The 27560-nt window shown below is 43.2% G+C and overlaps 1 protein-coding gene across 3 annotated transcripts in view; it reads right to left on the bottom strand.

The window, feature by feature from the left end:
• mst1rb (macrophage stimulating 1 receptor b) overlaps nucleotides 1-27560 on the bottom strand; it is a 268407-nt gene that overhangs the window by 35646 nt on the left and 205201 nt on the right. For all 3 annotated transcript variants that reach the window (XM_072280811.1, XM_072280812.1, XM_072280813.1), the window contains exons 10-15: nucleotides 20939-21032; nucleotides 14530-14745; nucleotides 8965-9108; nucleotides 7229-7388; nucleotides 5021-5113; nucleotides 3375-3584 (exon numbers count right to left, since the gene is read on the bottom strand). In XM_072280811.1, coding sequence (XP_072136912.1) covers nucleotides 3375-3584; nucleotides 5021-5113; nucleotides 7229-7388; nucleotides 8965-9108; nucleotides 14530-14745; nucleotides 20939-21032 — 917 coding nt within the window. The remainder of the gene's footprint in view (nucleotides 1-3374; nucleotides 3585-5020; nucleotides 5114-7228; nucleotides 7389-8964; nucleotides 9109-14529; nucleotides 14746-20938; nucleotides 21033-27560) is intronic.

Consider the following 27560-nt stretch of genomic DNA (forward strand, 5'->3'; position numbering starts at 1 on the left):
AAACTTCCATAGGATCGAATTAAACTGCAGAGAGTGGTAAAATTATTCATTTCTATCATGGGTACTAGCTTCAGAGTATCCAAGACATCTTCAAGAAGCAGTGCCTCAGGAAGGCAGCGTCCATCATTAAGGACCCCCATCACTCAGGACGTGCCCTCTTCTCATTTTTACTGTCAGGTAGGAGGTACAGAAGCCTGAAGGCACACACTCAGCAACTCAGGAACAGCTTCTTCTCCTCTGTCATCCGGTTTCTAAACGGACATTGAACCCATGAACACTACCTCACTACTTTTTTAATTCATGCTTTTGCACTAATTATTTTAATTTAATATACATAGACACACTGAATGTAATTCAGTTTTTTTTCTATATTTATCATGTGTAGGCATTGCATTGTACTGCTGCTGCAAAGTTAAGAAATTTCATGACATATGCCAGTGATATTAAACTGATTCTGATTCTGTTTTAGTTACCTATTCTCACTCATAATGGTTTTACATTATAGGAAAACAGTGAGCTTAATCAGCTCCTTCTGAGCCGCCACATCTCACGCTAAGTGCAAATTCTTTTATGTTCCTCCTTCCTTTTAATTGTTTGCGTGTCAAATTGAGATCCATTATGGGCTGAAACGATGGTGGAGAGGTGGGATGGTGTGGAGGAAGGGGTGGAACTATCTTACTCAACATTGCTTTGCATTAACCTCCACTTCCAAAAACAGAGGGAGCTGGTGGATGGTACTATTCCCAACAAATCACACACCATTAGGACTCAGAAATATATGAGATTATTGTAAACTCAAAATTGTACAGTCAAGGAAACAAAATTAAATCAGTTGATAGACCCATGTAGTCACAAAACAAAGTAACATGCCCACCATCTTTCCAGATACTCATCAGCCATCGGACACCCATCTACACTTGTGAGTCCTCATACAAGATCCCTTAAAGGTTAATTTGCAGGTTGAGTCAGTGGTAAGGAAGGCAAATAAAATGTTCCCATTCAATTTGAGAGGACTAGAATATAAAAGCAAGGATGTAATATTGAAGCTCTTTAGGTCATTGGTCAGACTGCAATTGAAGTATTGTGAACAGTTTTGGGCCCTTTATCTAAGAAAAAATGTGCTGTCTTTGGAAAGAGTCCAAAGGAGGATCATGAGAATGATTCTAGGAATGGAAGGGTTAATGCATGAGGTGCCTTTGATGGCTCTGGGCCTGCACTCGCTGGAGTTTAGAAAAATGAGGGGGGATCTCACTGAAACCTATTGAAAGTTGAAAGACCTCGAACAAGTGAATGAGGGGAAGCACGTTTCCTATAGTGGGTGAGTCCAGAACAAGAGGGAACAGCTTCAGAGTAGAGGGGCGTCCATTTAGAATGGATGTGAGGAGAGATGAGCCAGAGGGTAGTGAATATGTGGAATTCTGATAGGTTCTTGATTAGTCAGGGTGTCAAAGGTTAAAGGGAGAAGGCAGAATGGTGTTGAGAAGGATAATAAATCATCCATGATGGAATGGTGAAGCAAACTCAATGAACCAAATGGCCTAATTCTGTTCCTGGATCTTGTGGTATTGCATGTCTCATTTTGCTCTCCCTACATTCAAATCAACTCCCTTGTCTCTGCCACTCAGTTACGCACCTGAACAACTTACAGTGACTAATGAACCTACCAACCTGTACATCCTTTGGATGTGAGAAGAAACCTACATAGGGTAGCACGGTAGCATAGCAGTGGGCACAATGCTTCATGGCGCCAGTGAACAGTGATCAGTGTTCAATTCCCACCATTCTCTGCAGGAAGCTTGTATATTCTCCCCGTGACTACACAGGTTACCTCCAGGTGCTCAGGTTTCCTACCACATTCCAAAAACATATGGGTTAGTATTAGTAAGTTGTGTGCTTGCTATGTTGTCATCGGGAGCCTGGCGACACTTGTGGGCTGCTCCCAGTGCATATGTGCACTGTGTTAGTTGTTGACACAAAAAAGTGGCAGGTTTCACAGTCAGTTTCGATGTTTTGATGTACATATGACAAATAAAGCTAATCTTCTATCTTTTGATCACAAATAGAATGTGCACACTGTATACAGGCAGCACCAGAGCTCAGGATTAAAGCCAGGCTGCAGGAGAGTGTGGTAGCCACTCAACCAAATGCGTAACTGTGCTACCTGGGAAAAACTAAAGCAATGGCCCAAAAATGGAAAATTTCAGCCCAGATGTATGACAGTCAGCCGACTTCCTTCTCAAAAGTGAGATGATATCCTTGACATGTTCCCAAATAACATAAAAACATGATTCGGGCCATTGGAACATCACAAACACAGGGAATGTACACAAACCTAGATTCATGAGGGCAGTGAGAAGAGAAGGCAGAAATAGGCTTTGCCGAACACCTACACTCCATATGCCAGAAAAAGCAGGATCTCCCAGTGGCCACCCATGTTAATTCCACTTCCCATTCCCATTCTGGTATATCCATCCCATGGCCTCCTCCACTGTCATGATGAAGCCACACTTAGATTGGAGGAACAATACCTAATATTCTGTTTGGGTAGCCTCCAACCTATTGGTATGAACATCAATTTCTCAAACTTCCAGGAATGCCCCTCCACACCCCCTGCCTTCACCATTGCCCATCTCCCTTTTCCCTCTCTCACCTTATCTCCTTGTTCGCCCATCGCCTCCCTCTGGTGCTCCCTCCCTCCACATTCTTTCTTCCATGGACTTCTGTCTCTTTCACCAATCAACTTCCCAGCTCTTTACTTCATCCCTCCCCCTCCAGGTTTTACCTGTCACCTGGTGGTTCTCTCTCCCCTCCCCCAACTTTTAAATCTACTCAGTCTTTTCTCCAGTCCTGCCAAAAGGTTTTGGCACAAAACATCGACTGCACTCTTTTCCTAGATGTTGCCTGGCCTGCTGATTTCCTCCAGCATTTTGTGTGTGTTACAGGGACACTATTAAAGCTCGGGGAATCAGGGTTCGCAGTTCAATTCCACCATCATCTGTAAGGAATCTGCATGGAATGGGTTTTCTCCAGGTGCTCCGGTTTCCTCCCAAAGTCCAAAATACCAGTTGGCAGGTTAATAAGTCATGGTAAACTGTCCCATGATTAGGCTGAGGTTGAATCAGGGGTTGCTGGGACAGCGTGGCTCAAAGGGCTGGAAAGACCTACTCAGAGCTGTATCTCTAAATAAACTAAAAATAAGCAGACACTGGGAGATTGAAAGATGGACAGAAAAGGTGTATGTGATGGCCAGAACTAACTTGCATTAGACAAATGTAATTCAGAGAGAAAAGAGGTCGAAATGTTAGGCCCTGCAGGAAAGTACTGTTCCAACCCTGCCCCACGAAGTTTCAGTGTTGGTGAGGAGAACTGCCCACCTTTGCCGACCACCTGGTCCATGTATGCAACTAAGCATTCACTGGGGATCAGAACATCTTTCACTTCTTCCAGCAGCTCTGGCCGCAGGTTCTCTGAGGTAATTTCTCTTGGACTGAGCAGCGGAACCATTGCACCATCAGAGTTGTTCTTGTAACCAGCTCCCCGAAATGTAATCCCACTTGATCCAGATGTTGGGGTCTGAGGGTAACCTAAACAAGAGAAATTTGTTTTCAATATTCAGCAGCGGTATATTCTAAAGATTATTTATTACGTGACTAAAATTCCTGCTCAACCGAATCTCCTTTGCCTGCATTGACAATAAAGGCTCCATGAAAATTGGAGTTATAGAGTCATAGAAACAGGCCCTTCATCTAAGCTAACAAAGATGCCCATCTAAGTGAGTCCTATTTGTCCATATTCCTCTAAACCTTTCCTATCCATGTACATTCAAATTCATTACATACTTGTCACATTTACTACATGCACCTAATTTTAGTGCACATCGCAAAGATTGTTACAGCTGGAATTAAGGAAGAATACCATATGTTTTCTTTCTGAATTATACTCAGTGGTCATTTGATTAGCTAAAGGAGATACTGAATAAAGTGTCCAGTGAGTGTTCTGTTTTGCTGCTTCAAGCTTTTCACGATCTCAGTATGCCCTAAAGCACATTACAGGAAACATGGAAAATCAATATACATTCAAAAGGGCTTTGCAAACAGCAATGACATTGTTTGAAGAATCGAATTTGTCAAGAAAACTGAGAGAGTTTCCTGATTTTCAGAGTAGTTACAGTTTGACAGTGGATACAAAAGATTAAACAATTCAAATTGATTATTCATTGGAATACAAAACATTGCTGACCCATTACAGCCTCTGTTGTTATTGATCAGTTTTCCATGAGGGCCTATGTGGGAATGGAAAAAAAAGTTCATCGAGTAAAAACTTTCATCAGCAGGGGTCAGTCAGATGTCATAGAGCAATACATCAGCCCTTCGGAACAACTCAATCATACCAACCAACCTAGTCCCATCATCGCAAAACAACTCTTTTCCCTCTCTCACTCCTATTATCCCAAACCAACTCTTTTCCCTGTCTCACTCTGATTATCCCACACCTCTTTTTCCTGCCTCACTCCCATTATCCCAAACCAATTCTTTTCCCTGTCTCATTCCCATTATCCTTAACCAACTCTTTTCCCTGTCTCACTCCCATTATCCTTAACACCTCTTTTCTGTCTCACTTCCATTATCCTTAACACCTCTTTTCTGTCTCACTCCAATTATCCTAAACCACTTCTTTTCCTTGTCTCACTCCAATTATCCCAAACCACCTCTTTTCCATCTCACTCCCATTATCCTACACCACCTCTTTTCCCTGCCTCACTGCATTCAATTTTGACTGGATTCTGAGATACTACATCTTAAATATCAACTTCGTTTATTATCATTCCACAGTATACCTTACTAAATACCTTACGTACATAATATGACTTGGATAAATATGGACCAGCGAGTTATTTAAGAAAAAGTGGTCTTGTTTTCAAAAATGACAGTGCATGGCATTTATAAGAGAATATCAGAGTTTGCAAATTACAAATGAACAATTGATTTTAAAGGAACAGAAACCAATTTTCTGAACTTACGAGAGTTTCTATAATCACTGGGGACAGGTGGTACTGTATTGAGAGACATCAAGTTTGCTGAAGCTTCTAAACGGCTCATTAAGTCTGCATGCTCTGAAAAATAAGGGTATTTTTGTCAGGTGGCTTCTTAAGCCTTGACAATAAACCAACATCAACTGATAAATGTAAAGCAAAAATCCAGGTGAATCCTTTTCTCAGGCTGTGTTAATAGTTTTCAGTCAATTGATGCAATATACTAACACTACATCATCATCATGTAATATTACATCATCATATCCCATCAACGGCTAGACTGGGGATCAATTCCAAAGAACGAAGCCCAGAGGTCGATTGAAAGTCCACAAGTCGTAGCACTATGGCTGAAGCCTGGAGACTAGGGCCCATCTTGGGGTTGGAGGAATGAGAGTGAGAGGGCAAGTGCGAGTGCGAGAGAGAGAAAGAGAGAGAGAGAGAGAAAGAGAGATTTTATGACAAACTTCAACAGGCAGAATCTGACAACAACAAAAGTTAAGCCAAGCCTTTGTGTTATCTGACATCCACACTTACTGGGCAAGATTGGGAAACAAAACTCTGGTTTGTTCTTTATTTGTAAATTCTTCCCTTGTGGGGGGACTGGTGGAACATTGATTCAGTACCTTAGTTTCTGATTGAATTAAGGTGAACTAGATCACCATAGATATGGAATGATTCAGTGTAGTTCATTGTTGGAGGTCTCAGTCCAGTCCTTAATTACAAGAAAGCAAACATTGTTCAACTCATACAAAAATTGATGGCTTTTATTTTTTTATTTAGAGAGAAAGTGTGGAATGGACCCTTCCAGCCCACTGAGCCACACCACCAGGCAACCAACCTATTTACAATGACCAATTATCCGACTAACACAGTCTTTAGACTGTGAGAGGAAACCACAGCATTCGGAAGAATCACACGCACACATGGGAAGGACAGACAAACTTTCTTGGAGGTTGCCCTCATTGAACTCTGACGTCCGAGCTGTAATAGCATCCCCCTAGGGTGATTAAGAAGACAAATGTTTGCCCTCGTTAGACAGGGGACTGAGTTCAAGAACTGTGAGGTAATGTAGCAGCTCTATGAAACTTAGAATATTATGTTCAGTTCTGGTTGCCTCATTATAGGAATGATGTAGAAGCTTTAAAGAGAGTGCAGAGGAGATTTACCTGGATGTTGCCTGGATTAGACAGGATAGATTGAGTGAGCTAGGGATTTTCTGTTTGGAAAGAAAGATGAGCGGTAACTTGATAGAGGTGTATAAGATATTAAGATGGCAGCCAGCAACATGGAAATGGCTTCTATGAGTGGGCATTACTTTAAGGTGATTGGAGGAACGGTGGAGGGTCAGAGGTAGGCTTTTTTTACACAGAGAGTGGTGAGTGCGTGAAGGGTTAATTTTTCCTCACTGTCAGGGATAATTGTACAGGCAGATACATTAGAGACATTTAAGAGACTCAGATCAGTACACGGATGATAGAAAAATGGAAGGCTATATGGGAGCATAGTTTTCAGTTGATCTTGGAATAGATTACATGTTAGCACAACCGTGAGCCAAAGAGTTTATTCTGCCTTATAGTGAATATGGTGAGGATATTTGGTGTAGTGGGTGAGTCTAGGAGCAGAGGGCACGACCTCAGGATAGAGAGAAGTCCATTTAGAACAGAAATGAGGAAGAATTTCTTAAGCCAGAGGGTGGTGAATCTGTGGAATTTATTTCTGTGGACAACTGTGGAGGCCATTGAGTATATTTAAAGCTGAGATTGATAGGTTCTTGGTTAGTCAGGGTACCAAAGGTTATGGGGAGAAGGCAAGATAATGAGGTTACAAACACAAGAGGTTCTCCAGATATTGGAAATCCACAGCAACACACACAAAGTGCTGGAGGAACTCAGCAGGCCAGGCAGCATCTATGGATGTTTCGGTCCGAAACCCTTCTTCAGGACTAGAAAAAAAAGGAGGAAGACACCAAAATAGAAAGTTCAAGGGAAGGGGAAGGAGGACTAGCTAGAAGGTGATAGGTGAAGCCAGATGGACCATGAGAATGGGGCTGAGAGAGATAATAAATCAGCCATGATGGAATGGAGCAACAGACTCAATGGGCCAAGTAGTCTAACTCAGCTCCTATGTTCTCAACCCCAGCAACCTGTGCATGAACACAGAGGAGTCCAGCATCAGATTCAAGAAATAAGCTGTTACCTCTGCTTTTCTTCTTGTATATGACCAGAACGACGACCAGGAAAACCACAATCACCAGTAGGGAGACTATAGTGCCGATAATAACGCCCACAATTGTGTTGATACTTTCATCAACGTAGATGACGTAGCCAATGAAGTACTCCACCTGATTCACCCAGAGCTTGCATTGCAGGTGACAAAATAAAAACAAAAGATTAGCTTTATTTGTCATCTATATATTGAAACATCAAAGCATTGAGTGAAATGTGTTGTTTGTATCAACGACTAACATGGTCCAAATATGGGTTGAGGGCAGCCAAGTGCCGCCACGTTTCTGGCCCCAGTATAGCACGCCCACAACCTACTAACCCTAACCTGTACCTCTGTGGAATGTGGGAGAAAACTGGAACACCTGGAAGAAACCTACACATTCTGGGGGAGATCTTGCAGACTTCTTACAGCAAACAGTGGAAAGCAAACCCAACTGGTGATCACTAGCACTGTAACACATTGCGCTAACCACTACACCATGTTGATGCCTGCTCAACCTGACTACTAACAATGAAGGATTAATTTTTCCTCACAAACAGCAATTAATTGCAACATCTAACCCAAACTACCTCCAACAAAACTACAGAATGACTGGGAAACAGGCCTTTTGTACAACTCATTCATGCCAACTGTGATGCCTACCTGTGCTAATAAATTATATATTTTATTTTCATTCAAGGGACATGGACTTTGCAGACTGTGTCAGCATTCAATAACCATCTCTACCTTAAATAAAGGGTGTATGAGTGTCCAGGGAGAGAGAGCACAGGTTTCCTTGTCATTGTTGGGTATGATGGGCAACCACCACCCTATGAAGTCCTATCTTCACATTGGGAATTACAAGCTCATAACTTCCTAGACCCTGAGAAAGAATGTTTCCACTGATAAGCTATTACATAAAGATATAAACACAGTCCCACTTTATTAGGCACCTTCTGTACACTGAGTGTATGTTCATGGATTAATGCTGAAGTAGCCCATCCGCTTCAAGGTTTAACGCATTGTGTATCTAGAGATCTTCTGCACACATTGTGTATCTAGAGATCTTCTATTGTAACAATTGGTTATTTAAGTTACTGTCACCTTCCTGTCAGCTTGAACCAATCTGGCCATTCTCCTTTGACCTCTCTCATTAAAAAGATATTTTCACCCACAGAACTGCCACTCAGTGGCAGTTTTTTTTCCCACACTGTTCTCCATAAACTCTAGAGACTGTTCTGCATGAAAATCATAGCAGATCCACAGTTTCCGAGACATTCAAACTATCCTGTTTGGCACCAATAATCATTCCACAGTCAACGTCATTGAGCTCACATTTCTTCCCCATTCTGACGTTTGCTCTGAGCAACAAAATTAACCTCTTGACCAGGGATTCCCAACCCGGTGTCCAGGAACCCCTTCCTTAATGACGTTGGGTCATAAAAAAAGGTTGGGAACCCTGCTCTTGGTCATATCGGCATACCTTTATGCATTGAGTTGCTGATTAGATATTTGCATTAATGAGCAGGTGTACAGGTACACCTAATAATGTGGCCACTTTATTAGGAAGAAAAGTGGAAGAAGAGCCAGAAGTGACAAAGCCTTAAACCTTATGATGTTATACTCAGAGCTATTGGATTCCTTCTACTGCTTCTTACAAACTTTCCAGAAATCTATCAACAGAAAACCCATGCCCTGCAGAGAGTTACAAAGTTGAAATTGTATACCTTGACTGGAAGTCCTTCGCTGGGAATCAGCTCCGTTTGCACTCTGCAGGTGATCTCATGGATGAGGATTATGGCATCACAGACAGTGTCTCCCACGACAAGAGTTACATTCAAGCACTCTTTCAGATTGAACAGCATGATATGCTGTCTCCATTGGAAGAGAAAGAAAGTATTACATGAGAAAGGCAAATAACACCTCCCAACCCCCCACCCACCACCCCTTCCCAACCTCACAGCTAAAAAGCAGCAGTTCCAATGGAAACCACCACTTGTATCTCAGGATATCTTTAATTTCTGTGTGCATGCAACCTGACAGAGATGTGGCCACCTGAACACCAGTTGCCTATGTGTTTAACTGTTCATTCAGTCTATGGCCCCTGCCCTGCAGGATGTAATGACCACTTTCTCTTAGCTAAGCATCAGCGAGGAACAGCTGCCTTGTTTATTTAGTTAAATTTAATGTTTTCTTAATTGTTTGTCAATGTTTTAATACATCTAATTTCATTAGTTATTCGTTAGATCCCAAGGATTATTTACATCTATTTTAATAGTTTGCAGTGTCTCTAATTATCAAAGACGTTTAAAGCTATTAATTGAATCCATCATGGGTAAAGTCCTCCTCACCATTGAGCACATCTACATGGAGTGTTGTCGCAGGAAAGCAACATCAATCATCAAGGACCCCCACCACCCAGGACATGCTCTCTCCTTGCTTCTGCCATCTGGAAAAAGGTACAGGAGCCTCAGGACCCACAGCACCAAGTTCAGAACAGTTATAACCACTCAACCATCAGGCTTTTGAATCAGTGGGGATAAGTTCACTCAACCTTATCTACCCCATCACTGAAAACTGTTCCCACAAACTGTAGACTCACTTTCATATACTTTTCATCTCATGATCTCAAAATTCATTATTTATTTTTTTTTTCCCTTTTGCACTTGCACACTTTGTTGTCTTTTGCAAACTGATGGTCCCCACTGTTGGTGCAGTCTTTCATTGATTCTTTTATGGTTATTGGACTTACTGAGTATGCCCACAAGAAAACTAATCTCAGGGTTATATCTGGTGATTTATCTCCACTTTGATAATTAACTTACTTTGAACTTTGATAGTTAACCAAGGCCTGGTCACCTCTTGCAGCCTCATAACTTCACTGGACCCCACTCGAACTCTGAGCTAAGTAATACACACAAAATGCTGGAGGAACTCAGCAGGCCAGGCAACGTCAAAGGAAATGAATAAACAGTTGCCATTTCAGGCCGAGCTTCCTCATCAGAACTGGAAAGGAAGGGGGAAGACTCCAGACAAAAAGGCGGGCGGAGGGGTAGGTGGACAAGCTAGCAGTTGATAGATGAAGACAGGAGGATGGAGGAGGCAGGGGGTATAAAGCAAGAAGCTGGGCGGGGATAGATGGAGGAAAAGGAAACTGACAAGAGAGGAGGGTTGACCAGGGGAGAAAGGGAAGGAGGAGGGGACCAGGGGAGGTGACAGGCAGGTGAGGAAAAGTGGTAACACTGCTGAGCAATGTTGACATTGGTCAACTGTTGGTGAGCTCAAAATAGTGAAATATATCCCAGGGAACAAATTTCCAATTTAATCTGAAGATATTTACAAGACAAAACAAAAGTTTATAAATTTTCATAAGAGCCAAACAACCATTAGGAACACAAGAGCAGAGTGAGGATAAAAAAAGGATGATTTGGCAGATTAATGCGTGGCCGAGAAGCTGGTGCAGGGGGCTGGGCTTCGGGTTCTTGGATCATTGGGATCTCTTCTGGGGGAGGTATGACCTCTTCAAAAGTGGCGGGTTGCACCTGAACCCAAGGAGAACCAATATTCTCGCAGGCAGGTTTGGTAGAGCTGTTGGGGAGGATTTAAACTAATTTGGCAGGGGGATGGGAACCAGAGTGGAGGGACTTAAGATAGGATGGACAGCAAAAAAAGCAAATACAGCATACAGTCAGACTGTCAGGAAGGACAGTCAGATGATAGGACAAAATTGCAGCCAGCAGGGTGAGTATCAGTGCATTAGGGATGCAGAATCAAAAAGGGTAGCAAATACAGTACTCAAAGTGTCATTTCTCAATGCACGGAGTATAAGAAATAAGGTGGGTGATCCTGTTACACTTTTACAAATTGTTGGGGTTGATGTTGTGGCCATCACTGAATCGTGGCTGAAGGTTGGTTGTAGTTGGGAGCTGAATGCTCCAGGATACTCACTGTACTGGGGGGATAGGAAAGTAGGCAGAAGGGGTGGTGTTGCTCTGCTGGTAAAGATTGGCATCAAATCAGTAGAAAGATGTGATATAGGATCAGAAGATGTTGAATCTTTAAGGGTTGAGTTAAGAAACTGCAAGGATAAAAGGACTCTGATGGCAGTTATATACAGGCCACCAAATAGTAGCTGGGATGTGGACTACAGATTACAATGGAAAATAGAGAAGGCATGTCAAAAGGGCAATGATATGATAGCCATGGGAGATTTTAACATGTAGGGAAAATTAGGTTGGTTATGGATCTCATGAGAGTGAACTTGTTGACTGCGTATGAGGTGGCTTTTTAGAGCAGTTTGTCATTGCACTTACTCGGGGATCGGCTATATTGGATTGGGTGTTACGTAATGAACTGGAGTCGATTAGGGAGCTTAAGGTAAAGGAGCCCTTAGGAGGCAGTGATCACATTATGATTGAGTTCAACTTGAAATTTGATGGGGATAAAGTAAAGTCTTTGTCAGTGGAATAAAGGAAATTACAGTGGCATGAGAGAGGAGTTGACCGAAATAAATTGGAAGAAGCTGCTAGCAGGGATGACAGCACAGCAGCAATGGTGTGAGTTTCTGGGGAAAATGAGGAAGGTGCAGAATAGATGTATTCCAAAAACCAAAAAATAATCAAACAGCAAAGTAGTACAACCATGGCTGACATGGGAAGTCAGAGCTAATGTAAAAGCAAAAGAGGCGGCATACAACAAAGCAAAAATTGGGGCGAAGACAGAGGATTGAGAAACTTTTAAAAACCTACAGAGGGCAACTAAAAGAATGAATAGGAAGGAAAAATGAAATATGAAACTAAGCTGGCAAACAATATCAAAATGGATAGTAAAAGCTTTTTCAAGTACGTAAAAAATAAAAAAGAGATGAGAGTGGAGATAAGACTGTCAGAAATTGAGGCCGGAGAAATAATGACAGGGACGAGGAGATGACAGATGAAATAAATGAGTATTTTTCATCAGTCTTCACTGTGGAAGACACTAGCAGTATGCTAGATGTTGAAGGGTGCAAGGAAAGAGAAGTGAATGCAGTTATTATTACAAGGGAGAAGGTGCTCAAAAAACTGAAAGAACTAAGGGTACATAAGTCACCCAGACCAGGTGAACTGCACCCTTGGGTTCTGAAAGAGGTAGTGGTAGGGATTATGGAGGGATTAGTAATGTTCTTTCAAAAATCATTGGACTCTGGCATAGTGCCAGAGGACTGGAAAATCGCAAATGTCACTCTGCTCTTTAAGAAAGGCAGAAGGCATCAGAAAGGAAGTTATAGACCAGCTAGCTTGACCGCAGTGGTGGTGAAGATGTTGGAGTCTATTGTTAAGGAAAAGGTTATGGAATACTTGGTGACACAGGATAAGAAACACAAATTCAGCATAGTTTCCCTAAGGGAAAATCTTGCCTGATGAATCTGTTGAAATTCTTTGAGGAGATTGCAAGTAAGATAGGTAAAGCAAATGCAGCGAATGTTATATATTTGGACTTTCAGAAGGCCTTTGGTAAGGTGCCACACATGAGGCTGTGTAACAAGTTAAGAGCCCATGATATTGCAGGAAATTTACTGGCATGACTGATTGGTAGGAGGCAGCACGTGGGAATAAACAGATCCTTTTCTGATTGGCTGCCAGTGACTAGTGGTGTTTCTAAACAGGGAGAAAATTCAAAAATCTGAGATGCAAAGGAACTTGGGAGTCCTTGTGCAGAACATGCTAGAGATTAGCTTGAAGGTAGGATCTGTGGTGAGAAAGGCAAATGCAATGTTAGTATTCAGTTCAAGAGGTTGTGAATACAAGAGCAGGGATGCAAGGTACTGGTGAGGCCTCACCTTGATATTGTGAACAGTTTTGGGCTCCTCATCTAAGAAAAGATGTGTTGGCATTGGAGAGAGTCCAGAGATGGTTCACAAGGATGATTCCGGGAATGAAAGGGTTCTCTTATGAGGAACGTTTGATAACTCTGGGTCTATACTCACTGAAATTTAGAAGGATGAGGGGTGGTCTCATTGAAAGCTTTCGAATGTTGAAAGGCCTAGACAGAGTAGATGTAAAAAGGACGTTTCCCATGGTGGGGAGTCTAGGTCAAGAGGGCACAGCCTCAGGATAGAGGGCGCCCATTTGAAAAAGGGATGTGAAGAAATTTCTTTAGCCGGGGGTGGTGAATTTGTGGAATTTATTATCACAGGCAGCTGTGGAGGCCAGGTCGTTGGCTGTATTTAAGCCAGCGCTTGATAGATTCTTGATTGGACACGGCATTAAAGGTTACAGGGAGGAGGCTGGGAAGTGAGGCTGAGGAAGGAAATAAAGGATCAGTCATGATTGAATAGCATAGCACTAAATGACCTAATTCTGCTCCTATATCTGATGGTCTTATGATCTTTAAAATCATTTGATTACTAAATGGCTAATCTGTGATAAACTGCCTTTAATCGAGTGTCTTGTAATACCTGCAGTCAACAGAATGTTACATTTGAAACTGGTAGGGCTTAATCACTAAGGTTTAACAATGCAGAACAGTGTTGGAAAAAGGTCAGTAACATCACGAAGGATCCCACCCACCCTGCTCATTGACACTTCCACCCACTAACTCAGCTAGTACTTTATTATTTCTTTATGTACGGCCTAGCGTCACTTCATGAACATATAATCAATCTATCTGTACAAACTATCTTGTGTATTTATACTTATAGTGTGTCTTTATTATCATTATTGTGGGGTATTATTGTGGGGTTTTCTTGTGCTGCATTGGATCTGGAGTAACAATTATTTCATTCACCTTACACCTGTGTGCAGGAAATGGCATTAAGCAATCTTGAATCATATCAGGTCATTTTGGGACCTGATATGACTCAAAAGCATTAGTTAAATGCTGCCCATTGTAATTAACTCAAGTGGAAGGTGGCTAGCAGATGACCAAGATTCTGACAAGGTTGAGATGAGTCTCAGGACATTTAGAGTTTCTGATAATAATTAGGAGAACCCACAGTTTGGTCTTCTGGAAAAGCTACTTAGGTTGAGATGTTAAACATAGGCAGAGGCTCGTAAGCAAGTCAGGAGACAGAGTCCGCTCTTGGCTCACGCTGAAAGATTTCCAAAAGTTCAAAGGTTCATTTATTATCAAAGTATACAACTCTGAAATTGTTCTGATCTCTGGTTAGTCTACACTCCGGTTCTTCTGCATGACTGCCAAGCATTTCTAACTGACTACCAAAACATCTCTATTCACCTATCGTGATACTGCCACATATTGTAGAGAAAACCAGGTGTGGTAGAACATTCTTTACATTAAAATCATCAACTCACATGTAACTCAATCTCATCTTCACCCTTTGTTAGCTTGCATATCTTCTCCTCATTTTCAAAGGGGATAACCTCATAGTTCTGCATGTATTTTATGTCAAATTCCTTTCTGGGTAATACACCATCCATGATTACAGTAAGCTTCCCTTCAGCTTCATGTTCCTCGATCTCAGGAGTCTGGCAGATCATTTCGTCATTAGATACTGGCTCTCTGCATGTCTGCAGGTAACAGGAAGAGCATTCACAAATGAGACTTTATTGATTTGACTCATGCATGTGTTTCAAAGCACGCAGACAAACCCCAACATTGGAAGCAAGGGAAAGAAGCTGAGTGTTAGAGATACAGTGCCATTTAATGATGATACAACAATTCTAAGTATTTTCATGTCAGACAATGTTGCCAAGATGCAGGACAACCACACCGCAGACTTGTGAGAATTTGAAAAATCCATATACAATATGATTTCCAAATTATTTAATTATTATCTAGATTCCACTGCAGAGTAGTGGTAAGCACCAGCTTGAATCTCCAAAATTCTCCTTTTGAGTCATGATCTGTTAAATGACACCACTTTCTTGGAAAGCTTGAATCTGTTTCATTGTGTGGCAATGGGCAGTGGTTCTCAAGAGATTCGAGAAGTACTTTCCTCGTCTCCTGGGTGGGTCTGATTGTCATAGAGTCATAGAACATTACAACACAGCAACAGGTCAAACAAGCTGTCTAAACAAGAGAAAATCTGCAGATACTGGAAATCCAAGCAACACATACTAAATGATAGAGGAATTCAGCAGGCCAGGCAGCATCCATGGGAAAGAGTACAGTCAACATTGCAGACCGAGGCTCTTCCTCAGGACTAGAGAGAAAAAGAGTAGTCAGAATGAAACTGCCTAGTACTGCACCCAGATCATACCCCTCCCTATCCCTCCCATCAATGTACCTATCCAAATTGCTCTTAAATGTTCAATTCAAATGCACATCCACAACTCCTGTTGCTAGCTTATTTCACAGCAATGAGCTCTGGTCATTCAAGTAAAGGGACAGCGCAGTTGCTAAGTAAAACTACATCCATTTGGGTGCCATGGGAGCAAAGGGGTTAGTGCAACACTATTACAGCTTGGGCTGTCAGAATTCAGAGTTAATTTTGACATAATCTGTAAGGAGTTTGTATGTTCTCCCCATGACTGTGTAGGTTTCTGGTTTTCTCCCACAGTCCAAAGACGTACCGGTTAGTAGGCTAATTGGCCACTGTAAAATGTCCAATCATTAGGCTAAGTTTGAATGGGGGGGGGGGTTGCCGGCCAGCATGGCTCAAAGGGCTGATTCCGCACTGTATCTTTAAACGTAAACAAATAAATAAATAGTCCTGTTTTAGAGGGAGTTCCAGGATTTAAGCTCAACAATGATATTGAATCATGATTCATTTTCAAGTCAGAAGAGTGCTAGAAAGTGAATCTGTCGGTGGTCCCAGAGGCGTTGTCATTCTTGGATATGAGAGTTGCTGTCAGTGTGTCCCTCTGGTTGCTTCCCTCCTTCCCTACCCTATTATTACGACAGTTGACACTCATCCTGAAGCAGTTCACTCAATGTTGCAATTGCCTGTGATGCAGCACACCTTCCAAAGAAGGAAGAAACTCCACCAATTTTAAAATAGTAGTCACGGTCCTGCAAGATGGCACTGGTGATGAAACTTGGGGTTTGATATAGTATACATACTTTGAATTGAATTGAAAATACACGTGGACTAAGATGTTAACTGTCCTGTGCTATCACCAGTGGGATCATTAGTTGATCTGCCTACTCTACTTTGATCATAAATGTACTTTGACTTTTGAACACATAACATTGAATGTACAATAGACACAAACTAACGCATCGGGCGTTGAAGTCACCAAGTCACCAAGTAGCAGCAACTGTTCCTGACTTGGGATCTCCTGTATCATCATTGAGAGCTGGTCATAGAACTTGTCCTTTGTGTCTTGTGTAGAGTAGAGGGTTGGATCATAGACACTGACAAGGTTGACAGGTCCGTCGGATATGTGGAGTCGAAGTGAGAAAATCCGCTCCGTCCCTTTCTCACTAGGCTCTACCATCTTCAGCAGCGAGTTCTTCATAGCAAAGCCGACACCATGCTCTCTGGTCTCGTCTGAGCTCTTCCCCTGCCAGAAGAAGGTGTAGTCTCTTTCATGTAGGGTTCCCCTGCGAGACGTGTCTCTTGGAGTGTTGCGATGTCCACTGGGAGTCTCAACAGTTCATTGTTAAACACTACTGTCTTGCGTGTGTCGCTGATCTCCCGAAGGTCATCTGATATACCAGTTGTCATGGTCCATATATTGCAGCATCATAGTCTGAGTGCTGGCTTCTAGCTGTGCCTGGTGCAGCGTTTACAGTCCACAGTTGGGGCTACTTGTATCCCTAAACCGCACGCACCCAGTGGAGCCGGCGGACTGTGGCGGGACAGTCCCAAATTGTCTGGGGGCTGCCCAGCTTGAGGCGGGCAGAAGCTGTCCAGTGAGACACGATTGTCCCTCCCTCTGTCAAAAGCAACCCTTGGTGCCTTGCTCTACGCTAGTCGAGCGCAGGCTTATAACCGGTAGGCTGCTGCTTTCCGTGTTGTGCCGTCCTGGTGAGGCGACGCTGGAGTGCCCTCTCTGGGATGCAGGCCTGGGAAAGGTTGTATGGAAGACCAGCAGTTGCCCATGCTGCAAGTCTCCCCTCTCCACGCCATCGATGTTGTCCAAGGGAAGGGCAAGGGCCGATACAGCTTGGCATCAGTGACGTCGCAGGAGTTGCCAGAACGAGGTTGAAAGCAACATTGGACTGCCTTAGGGACTCCAGCTCCGGATTTGTCCTCAGGGTTTACTCCCGAAGCCTTACCCATCAGTGGTATAGATGTAAGGCAGCGGAGGTTTGAAATCAGCATTTCCCTTTCTTAGATGGACTGCCATCCCAGGCTGACAAGCTCCATCTACCCGAAGCGGCACTGACAACACACTCTGAAGAGCAACTGCAACGCCTCATGGACAGCTTCTCAAGAGCCTGCCAGGACTTCAGCTTGACCATCAGCCCGAAGAAGACCAACTTGTTGGGCCAAGGTGTTGAGCAACCCCCCCCCCGCCATTACCATCAACAACTACGAGCTGGAGATAGTTCACGAGTTTACATACCTTGGCTCCACCATCACAGACAGTCTCTCTCTAGGCCCTGAGATCAACAGAAGGATCGGACAAGCAGTCTCAACATTCGCCAGGCTGATAAAGAGAGTCTGGGAGAACAGAAAGCTGACGACGCACACCAAAGTTGCAGTCTACAGGGCCTGCGTCCTCAGCACACTGCTTTACGGCAGCGAGACCTGGAGCCTCTATTACAGACAAGAGCGGCGTCTCAACGCCTTCCACCTTTGCAGCCTGAGACGCATCCTGGACATCATGTGGACTGACCGAGTCACCAACAATGAGGTCCTGGCCCGCGCCCAGATACCCAGCCTCTTCACCCTGCTCCAACAACGCCGTCTCCGCTGGCTGGGCCACGTACACCGCATGTCAAATGGGAGGATCCCGAAGGACCTGCTGTACGGGGAACTGGCCTCCAGCAAGAGAGCACAAGGGCAACCCCATCTTCGTTTCAAAGACGTTTGCAAGAGAGACATGAAGTCACTGAAAATGGACGTCGAGAGGTGGGAGGACATCGCAAGCGATCACTCTCACTGGAGGCTGGAACTATGCAGTGATCTAAAAAGAGAAGAAGAGAAGCTGAGGCTTGCTGCTGAAGAAAAGTGCACTCATCGGAAAAACAGCACCAAGACAACACCGGAGGACAGCGCCTTCAAGTGCAGTCGCTGCAGCCGAGACTGTCATTCCCGTGTGGGACTCTACAGCCACAACAGACGCTGCTCCAACACAGACTGAAACAAGGCTTTCCAGGCGCAGATCCATGGTCTCGCGAGACTAACGGATGCCACCACCAATGTACACTGAGTGGCTCCTTTTCCTATCGTTGTCATTACTAAGTTCATTTGTACCTTAGAAAGCAGATTTGAATGCATGAAAGCAAAATTCTTTTGAAATTTGTTTTATTTATTTTCTTATTTACTCTCACTGTGCCTCAAGGCTGTGTGATGAGCCCTCTTCTGTACTCCCTTTTCACCTATGACTGCGTTCCTGTACATGGTTCTAACTCCATAATCAAGCTCGCAGACGACACCACGGTGGTTGGCCTGACCAGAGGGGATGAAGAGAAGGCCTACAGGGACGAGGTCCAGAACCTGGCTGTGTGGTGTGCCAACAACAACCTGGCCCTTAACACCCAGAAGACCAAGGAGATTATTGTGGACTTCAGGCATGCTAGGATCCACACTCACGTCCCCATCTACATCAACGGAGCTGTAGTGGATTGTGTATCAAGCTTCAAATTCCTTGGTGTCCACATTTCCGAGGATCTCACCTGGTCCCTGAACTCCTCCATCCTGATCAAAAAGGCGCAACAGCGCCTTTATTTCCTGTGGAGCATCAAGAAAGCTCACCTCTGTCCCAGGATACTGACAGACTTTTACCGCTGTACCATTCAGAGCATACTCACCAAATGCATCTCAGTGTGGTATGGCAATTGTCCCGTATCAGACCGCAAAGCACTCCAGTGTGTGGTGAAAACTGCCCAGCGGATTATCGGCACCCAATTGCCCACCATTGAGAACATCTACCATAAACGCTGCCTGGGCATGGTAAAAAGCATTATCAAGGATGCATCTCACCCTAACCATGGAGTTTTTACTCTCCTCCCATTCTGCAGGCGCTACAGGAGCCTCCGCTCCCGCACCAGTAGGCACAGGAAGAGCTTCTTCCCTGACGCTGTGACCCTGCTGAACCTCACATCACAGCGCTAAGCAGTATTGCACCCATATTGTACTGTCTCAGTACTTTTATATTTGTGTGCTGTAGCACTTACCTTTTTTTTCCACAGTTATTTTGTAAAAAACACTATTCTTTGCATTTCTGGTTAGATGCTAACTGCATTTCATTGGCTTTGTATCTGTACTCGGCACAATGACAATAAAGTTGAATCTAATCTAATCTAATCTAATTTAGAGATACAGCACAGCCACAGGGCTTTCTGGCCCAACGAGCCCACACTGCCCAATTACACACGTGACCAATTACCCAACTAACTCATACATCTTTGGAATCCAGAGCACCCAGAGGAAACCAACATGGCCACGGGGAGAATGTACAAGATCCTTGGGAATTGAACCCCAGTTGCTAGCATTGTAATAGTGTTATACTAAATGCTACACTATCATGGCACCTAGTAATCCATATGTTCTGGCTATACAAATGTTCAAAGTACACTTATTGTCAAAGTATGCATGCAGTATACAACCCTGATGTTTGTCTTCTCCACAGACAGCCACAAAACAAAGAAAAGCATGGAACCATTTGAAGAAAAACATCAACTCTGCCACACACAAAAAACAAATCGCACGAACGGCAGCAAGAACATCAACCGCCTGCCTTGCGCAGAAAACAAATCGTGCAAGCAGCAACAAGAAAGAATGAGCGAAAACACGGAAAATAAAACACAAAAAAGTCCATATTCATTTCAGTTCAGAGTTTATTATCTGTAGGCTGCCCCAATTGAAAGTCAGCCAAAACAACAAAATAGCAACAGAAAAGGAGCAACCAGGAACGAGTCCAATCATCAAAATAAGGAGCCAGAACCCCAGTATCATCCTCCAACAACAAGATCAGCGAAATCAGCGAAATGGATTCGATCAGTGCTCCATCTCTAAGCTTTTTGGCCTCAAGCCTGCACCCTACCCCGAAACTTCTTGGAGACAGCAAAGCACCAAGTTGCTCAATTACGCCGAAAATACACCTTCAACGGTAGTTCACAGGCTCCACAGTATCAGAATCGGATTTAAAAGAAAAAGAAGACATAAAAGAAGTGAAAGAGACAGACCATCTGGAGAATGCTGCTTGCGGTAGTAGCATTGTTCGCTGTCGACATCTTCTTCCGCTTGTTAAAATGTGATCAGCAAATTCACTATGATGTCCAGAGTTGCCAGAGGTTTGTGCTTTGCTACTCACCTGTCATTGTTTTGTGGATCATAAAGACTTAGGAAATATTCTTAGTTCTTATATTTTAACAATCAAGGGTGTTTAAATCTCAGGTGCATTAACCAGACTTCAGGCAAATACTGGGATGAACACTCAAAATTGTTTCTTCCTGGATTTACAATTATCTCACAGACATAACTGACCATTCAGAAACTTAAGATGTCCCTTCAAGGTCTTTTCATACTGACAACAGGGAATTCGTGGTTTTGTTTTTCATCAGTGTTTTGGAGGGAAAAGCTTGAGAACAGGGAAGTTCACAACAGGAAATAAAAACAAAATACTTACAACTTCATTGACCTACCTTTTCAAACTTGTTTCCACTTTCATCAGTAAATACAAGCTTTGGCTGATACACAGAATTCAGATTGGTTCCACGTATTGTGACATTGAGACCCCTGTGGAAAATAGCAACATTTATTGCTGGGGAGTGTAAGTGTGCTTATACTATTAACACACACACATACACAAGAACGCATAGTCAAGTTATTTCAGTAACTCATCTATCATAACTCTCAATATTTTAGGAAATACTTCTACCCCTCCACCATCAGATTTCTGAATGGACAATGAACCATAAGACCATAAGACATAGGAGTGGAAGTACGCCATTCGGCCCATCGACTCTGCTCCACCATTCAATCATGGGCTGATCTAATTCTTCCAGTCACCCCACTGCCCTGCCTTCTCCCCATACCCTTTGATACCCTGGCTAATCAAGAACCTAACCATCTCTGCCTTAAATGCACCCAATGACTTGGCCTCCACAACTGCCATGGCAACAAATTCCACAGATTTATCACCCTCTGACTAAAGTAATTTCTCCGCATCCCTGTTCTAAATGGACATCCTTCATGCCCTCTTCTCCTAGACTCCTCTACCATGGGAGATAATTTTGCCATATCTAATCTGTTAAGGTCTTTTAACATTCGGAATGTTTCTATGAAATCTCCTTCATTCTCCTGAACTCCAGGGAATACAGCCCAAGAGCTGCCAGACATTCCTCATATGATAATCCTTTCATTCTTGGACTCATTCTTGTGAATCTTCTCTGAACCCTCTCCAACGTCAGTATATCCTTTCTAAAATAAGGAGCCCAAAACTGCACACAATACTCCAAGTGTGGTTTCACAAGTGCCTTATAGAGCTTCAACATCACATCCCTGCTCTTATATTCTATACCTCTAGAAATAAATGCCAACATTACTTTCGCCTTCTTCACCACCAACACAACCTGGAGGTTAAACTTTATGGTATCCTGCACAAGGACTCCCAAGTCCCTTTGCATCTTTGCATTTGAACTCTGTCCCCATCTAAATAATGGTCTGCCGTTTATTTCTTCCACCAAAGTGCATGACCATACACTTTTCAACATTGTGTTTCATTTGCCACTTCTTGCCCAATTCCCCTAAACTATCTGAGTCTCTCTGGAGCCTGTTTCCTCAACACTACCCGCTCCTCCACCTATCTTTGTATCATCGGCAAATTTAGCCGCAAATCCATTAATCTCGTAGTCCAAATCATTGACATACATTGTAAAAAGCAGCGGTCCCAACACCAACCTCCATGGAACTCCACTGGTAACCAGCAGCCAGCCAGAATAGGATCCCTTTACTCCCGCTCTCTGTTTTCTGCCGATCAGCCAATGCTCCACCCATGCTAGTAACTTCCCTGAAATTCCATGGGCTCTTAGCTTGCTCAGCAGCCTCATGTGCAGCACCTTGTCAAAGGCCTTTTGAAAGTCCAAGTTCACCACGTCTACTGCATCTCCTTTGTCTACCTCGCATGTAATTTCCTCAAAAATTTGCAATAGGTTATTCAGGCAGGATTTTCCTTTCAGGAAACCATGCTGGCTTTGATCTATCTTTTCATGTACCTCCATGTACTCTGGAATCTCATCCCTAACAATCGATTTCAACAACTTCCCAACCACTGATGTCAGGCTAACAGTTCTATAGTTTCCCTTCTGCTGTCTCTCACCCTTCTTAAATAGCAGAGTAACATTTTCCAGTCTTCCAGTACAATACCAGAATCTATCGATTCTCAAAAGATCATTGTTAATGCCTCCGCAATCTCTCCAGCTACTTCCTTCAGAAGCCGAGGGTGCATTACATCAGGTTTTTTTGAGAGTGCAGAGTTTGTATGTTCCTGTCAGGATTAAAGGCAAATTGAATAGGAATAAGGAACCTTGGTTCTCAAGGGATAGTGCAACTCTGATAAAGAAGAAGAGGGAGTTGTATGAAATGTATAGGAAACAGGGGTAAATCAGGTGCTTGAGGAGTATAAGAAGTGCAAGAAAATACTTAAGAAAGAAATTAGGAGGGCTAAAAGAAGACATGAGGTTGCCTTGGCAGTCAAAGTGAAGGATAATCCAAAGAGCTTTTACAAGTATATTAAGAGCAAAAGGATTGTAAGGATAAAATTGGTCCTCTTGAAGATCAAAGTGGTCGGCTTTGTGCGGAACCAAAGGAAATGGGGGAGATCTTAAGTAGGTTTTTTGCGTCTGTATTTACTAAGGAAGCTGGCATGAAATCTATGGAATTGAGGGAATCAAATAGTGAGACCATGGAAACTGTACAGATTGAAAAGGAGGAGGTGCTTGCTGTCTTGAGGAAAATTAAAGTGGATAAATCCCTGGGACCTGACAGAGTATTCCCTCGGACCTTGAAGGAGACTAGTGTTGAAATTGCGGGGGCCCTAGCACAAATATTTAAAATGTCGCTGTCCACGGGTGAAGTGCCGGAGGATTGGAGAGTGGCTCATGTTGTTCCGTTTTTTAAGAAAGGATTGAAAAGTAATCCGGGAAATTATAGGCCAGTGAGTTTAACGTCAGTAGTAGATAAGTTATTGGAGGGAGTACTAAGAGACAGAATCTACAAGCATTTGGATAGACAGGGGCTTATTAGGGAGAGTCAACATGGCTTTGTGCGTGGTAGGTCATGTTTGACCAATCTGTTGGAGTTTTTTGAGGAGGTTACCAGGAAAGTGGATGAAGGGAAGGCAGTGGATATTGTCTACATGGCCTTTGACAAGGTCCCGCATGGGAGGTTAGTTAGGAAAATTCAGTCGCTAGGTATACATGGAGAGGTGGTAAATTGGATTAGACATTGGCTCGATGGAAGAAGCCAGAGAGTGGTGGTAGAGAATTGCTTCTCTGAGTGGAGGCCTGTGACTAGTGGTGTGCCACAGGGATCAGTGCTGGGTCCATTGTTATTTGTCATCTATATCAATGATCTGGAGGATAATGTGGTAAATTGCAACAGCAAATTTGCTGATGATACAAAGATTGGAGGTGTAGCAGACAGTGAGGAAGGTTTTCAGAGCCTGCAGAGGGACTTGGACCAGCTGGAAAAATGGGCTGAAAAATGGCAGATGGAGTTTAATACTGACAAGTGTGAGGTAATGCACGTTGGAAGGACAAACCAACGTAGAACATACAGGGTTAATGGTAAGGCACTGAGGAGTGCAGTGGAACAGAGGGATCTGGGAATACAGATACAAAATTCCCTAAAAGTGTCGTCACAGGTAGATAGGGTCGTAAAGAGAGCTTTTGGTACATTGGCCTTTATTAATCGAAGCATTGAGTATAAGAGCTGGAATGTTATGATGAGGTTGTATAAGGCATTGGTGAGGCCGAATCTGGAGTATTGTGTTCAGTTTTGGTCACCAAATTACAGGAAGGATATAATTAAGGTTGAAAGAGTGCAGAGAAGGTTTACAAGGATGTTGCCAGGACTTGAGAAACTCAGTTACAGAGAAAGGTTGAATAGGTTAGGACTTTATTCCCTGGAGCGTAGAAGAATGAGGGGAGATTTGATAGAGGTATATAAAATTATGATGGGTATAGATAGAGTGAATGCAAGCAGGCTTTTTCCACTGAGGCAAGGGGAGAAAAAAACCAGAGGACATGGGTTAAGGGTGAGCGGGGAAAAGTTTAAAGGGAACATTGGGGGTCTTCTTCACACAGAGAGTGGTGGGAGTATGGAATGAGCTGCCAGACGAGGTGGTAAATGCGGGTCCTTTTTTAACATTTAAGAATAAATTGGACAAATACATGGATGGGAGGTGTATGGAGGGATATGGTCCGTGTGCAGGTCAGTGGGACTAGGCAGAAAATGGTTCGGCACAGCCAAGAAGGGCCAAAGGGCCTGTTTCTGTGCTGTAGTTTCTATGGTTTCTATGGTTTATGGTCCAGGAGATTTATCCACCCTCAGACCATTAAGCTTTCTGAGCACTTTCTCGATCGTAATTTTCACTGCACATAATTCACTTCTCTGACACTCTTAAATGTCCTGTATACTGCAGATGTCTTCCACTGTGAAGAGTGATGCAAAATGTGCAATCAGTTCCTCTGTGATCACTGCATCTCTCATTACAATATCTCCAGTGCCATTTTCTATTGATCCTATATCTACCCTCAACTCTCTTTTACCCTTTATATATTTAAAAAAGCTTTTACTATCTTCTTTGAAATTAGTCGCCAGTTTCCTTTCATAATTCATATTTTCCTTCCTAATGGCCTTCTTAGTTTCCTCCTGAAAGTTTTTTAAAGCTTGCCAGCTTCCCAATCTGCTATCTTCCCACTAGCTTTGGCTTCCTGTATGCCCTCTCTTTTGCTTTTACTTTGGTGCTGACTTCATTTGTCAGCCACAGTAGTGACCTTCTTCCATTCGAAAATTTCTTCTTATTTGGAATTCTTATTTGCACTTTCCTCATTTTTCGCAGAAACTCCAGCCATTGCTGTTCTGTTGTCCTTCCTGTTGGTGTCTCTTTCAAGTCAAACTTGGCCATTTCCCCTCTCATGCTGTTGTAATTTCCTTTACTCCACTGAAATACCGACACATTGGAATTTAGTTTTCCTTCTCAGATTTCAATGTGAACTCGATCACATTGTGATCACTGTTCTCTAAGGGTTCCTAAACCTTAAGCTCTCTTATCATCTCCGGATCATTGCACAAAACCCAATCCAGCACAGCCGATCCCCAAGTGGGCTCAACATCAAGCTGTTCTAAGAAGCTTAGACATTCTACAAATTCTCTCTCTTGAGGTCCAGTATTGGCCTGGTTTTCCCAATCCACTTTCATGTTAAAATCCCCAAAGATTATCATGGCATTGCCCTTCTGACAATGACAGTTATACAACTGCCATTAGGGTCCTTTTACTCTTGCCATTTCTTAACTCAACCCATAGAGACTCTACACCTTCTGATCCAATGTCATCCCTTTCTAATGATTTAATATTATTTCTTATACACAGAGTTACACCACCCCCTCTGCCTACTAACCTATCTTTCCGATACACCGTATATCCTTGGACATTCAACTCCCAATGGCAGCCATCCTTTAGCCAAGTTTCAGAGATGGCCACAATGTCATACTTGCCAATCTGGAGCTGAATTTCAAGATTGTCCATTTTATTTCTCATGCTGCATGCATTCAAATGTAACATTTTCAGTCCAGTATTTGTTGCTTTCTGTCTGAACTACACCATGCCTCTATTGCCCTGTAGCTCACCCCACTAACAGTGATTATGACTCATCTCCTGTCTGTTCTTTCTATCATCTCTGGTGCACGCTATCTTTGATTTATTTCTGTTTTCCCCTTCCACAACCCTATCACTCCAGTTCTCATACCCCTGCCAAATTAGTTTAAATCCTCCCAAACAGCTCTATTAAACCTGCCTGCTAGGAATTTGGACCACTTTGGGTTCAAGTGTAACCCATCCTTTTTGTACAGGTCGTACCTCCCCCAGAAGAGGCCCCAATGATCCAGAAACCTGAAGCCCTGCCTGCTACACTGTTCTTCACCCACGCATTAACATGCCTGATCATGCTATTCTTATGCTCATCCCAGTCCAGGTGTCACAGCTCCAAGTGCTCCTATCACCACTGGGATTACTCTAGCTTTAACCGTCCACATCCTTTCTATCTGCTCTTCAAGCCCTGGTATTTCTCCAGCTTCTTATATTCTTTCTTCCTGATGTTACTGTCATTTGGGATTGCCACATCTATTACTATTGCTTTCTTCTGTTCCTTATCCGGTATTGCTATGTCTGGTTGGTTGGCCAGTACCTGCTTATCAGTCTGTATTTGGAAGTCCCACAGGATTTCAGCTCTGTTATTCTCCACTACCTTCTCAGGTACTTCCCATTTGGTCTGGGGAGTGTCCAATCCATACTCAGCACGGATGTTCCTGTACACAATTCCTGCAACTTGGTTATGTCGTTCAGTGTGCACTGTCATTGCTTGCATCTTGCATCCTACTACTACAGTCTCAGCATATTCCTTGCACAGTCTGCTTCTGGGTCCTGTCTGGTGTGATAGACCTCTGCTCCTATTGCTCTTGTGTTTAGCGCCTGTTCTTGTGCAGCCATGAGCAGCGCCTCTGTGCTGTCCCCCAGCCCACACACACAGTACTGTGCAAAAGTCGTTGATACATACAGTATACATAGCTAGGGTGTTTCAGACCTTTGCACAGTACATTTGACAATGTGGAATAGAGAACAAGTTTGTAAATCTGGCCTCCTGCCAGATGTTGGGAATGGCGAGGGTGAGGGTGCAGCATCACAGGACGGGTGGGGGACAGAGAACGAGTGCCGGGGCAAAGAGTGGTGCGGGTGCAGACACAACCAGGCAAGGTCTTTCATTCTAAATAATTGATTTATCAATCAATTCAGAATGCCTCCTTGGTGCTTCCCTCTCCCTTCCCTTTTCTAACCAAGATTCCTCTCTCCCTGCCCCCTTCCCAATCTCAATCCTCAACAGAGACACATATCAGGATCAAATTTATCATCACTCACATATGTCATAAAATTATTTTTTTTGTGGCACCAGTACAGTGCAATACATAAAATTACTACATTTCTGTGCAAAGGTTTTGGGCACTCTAGCTATATACTGTATAAATGCCTAATTATTTTGGTCAGTA

This window comes from Mobula birostris, chromosome 16 (genome assembly GCF_030028105.1).
Source record: "Mobula birostris isolate sMobBir1 chromosome 16, sMobBir1.hap1, whole genome shotgun sequence".
Lineage (NCBI taxonomy): Eukaryota > Metazoa > Chordata > Chondrichthyes > Myliobatiformes > Myliobatidae > Mobula > Mobula birostris.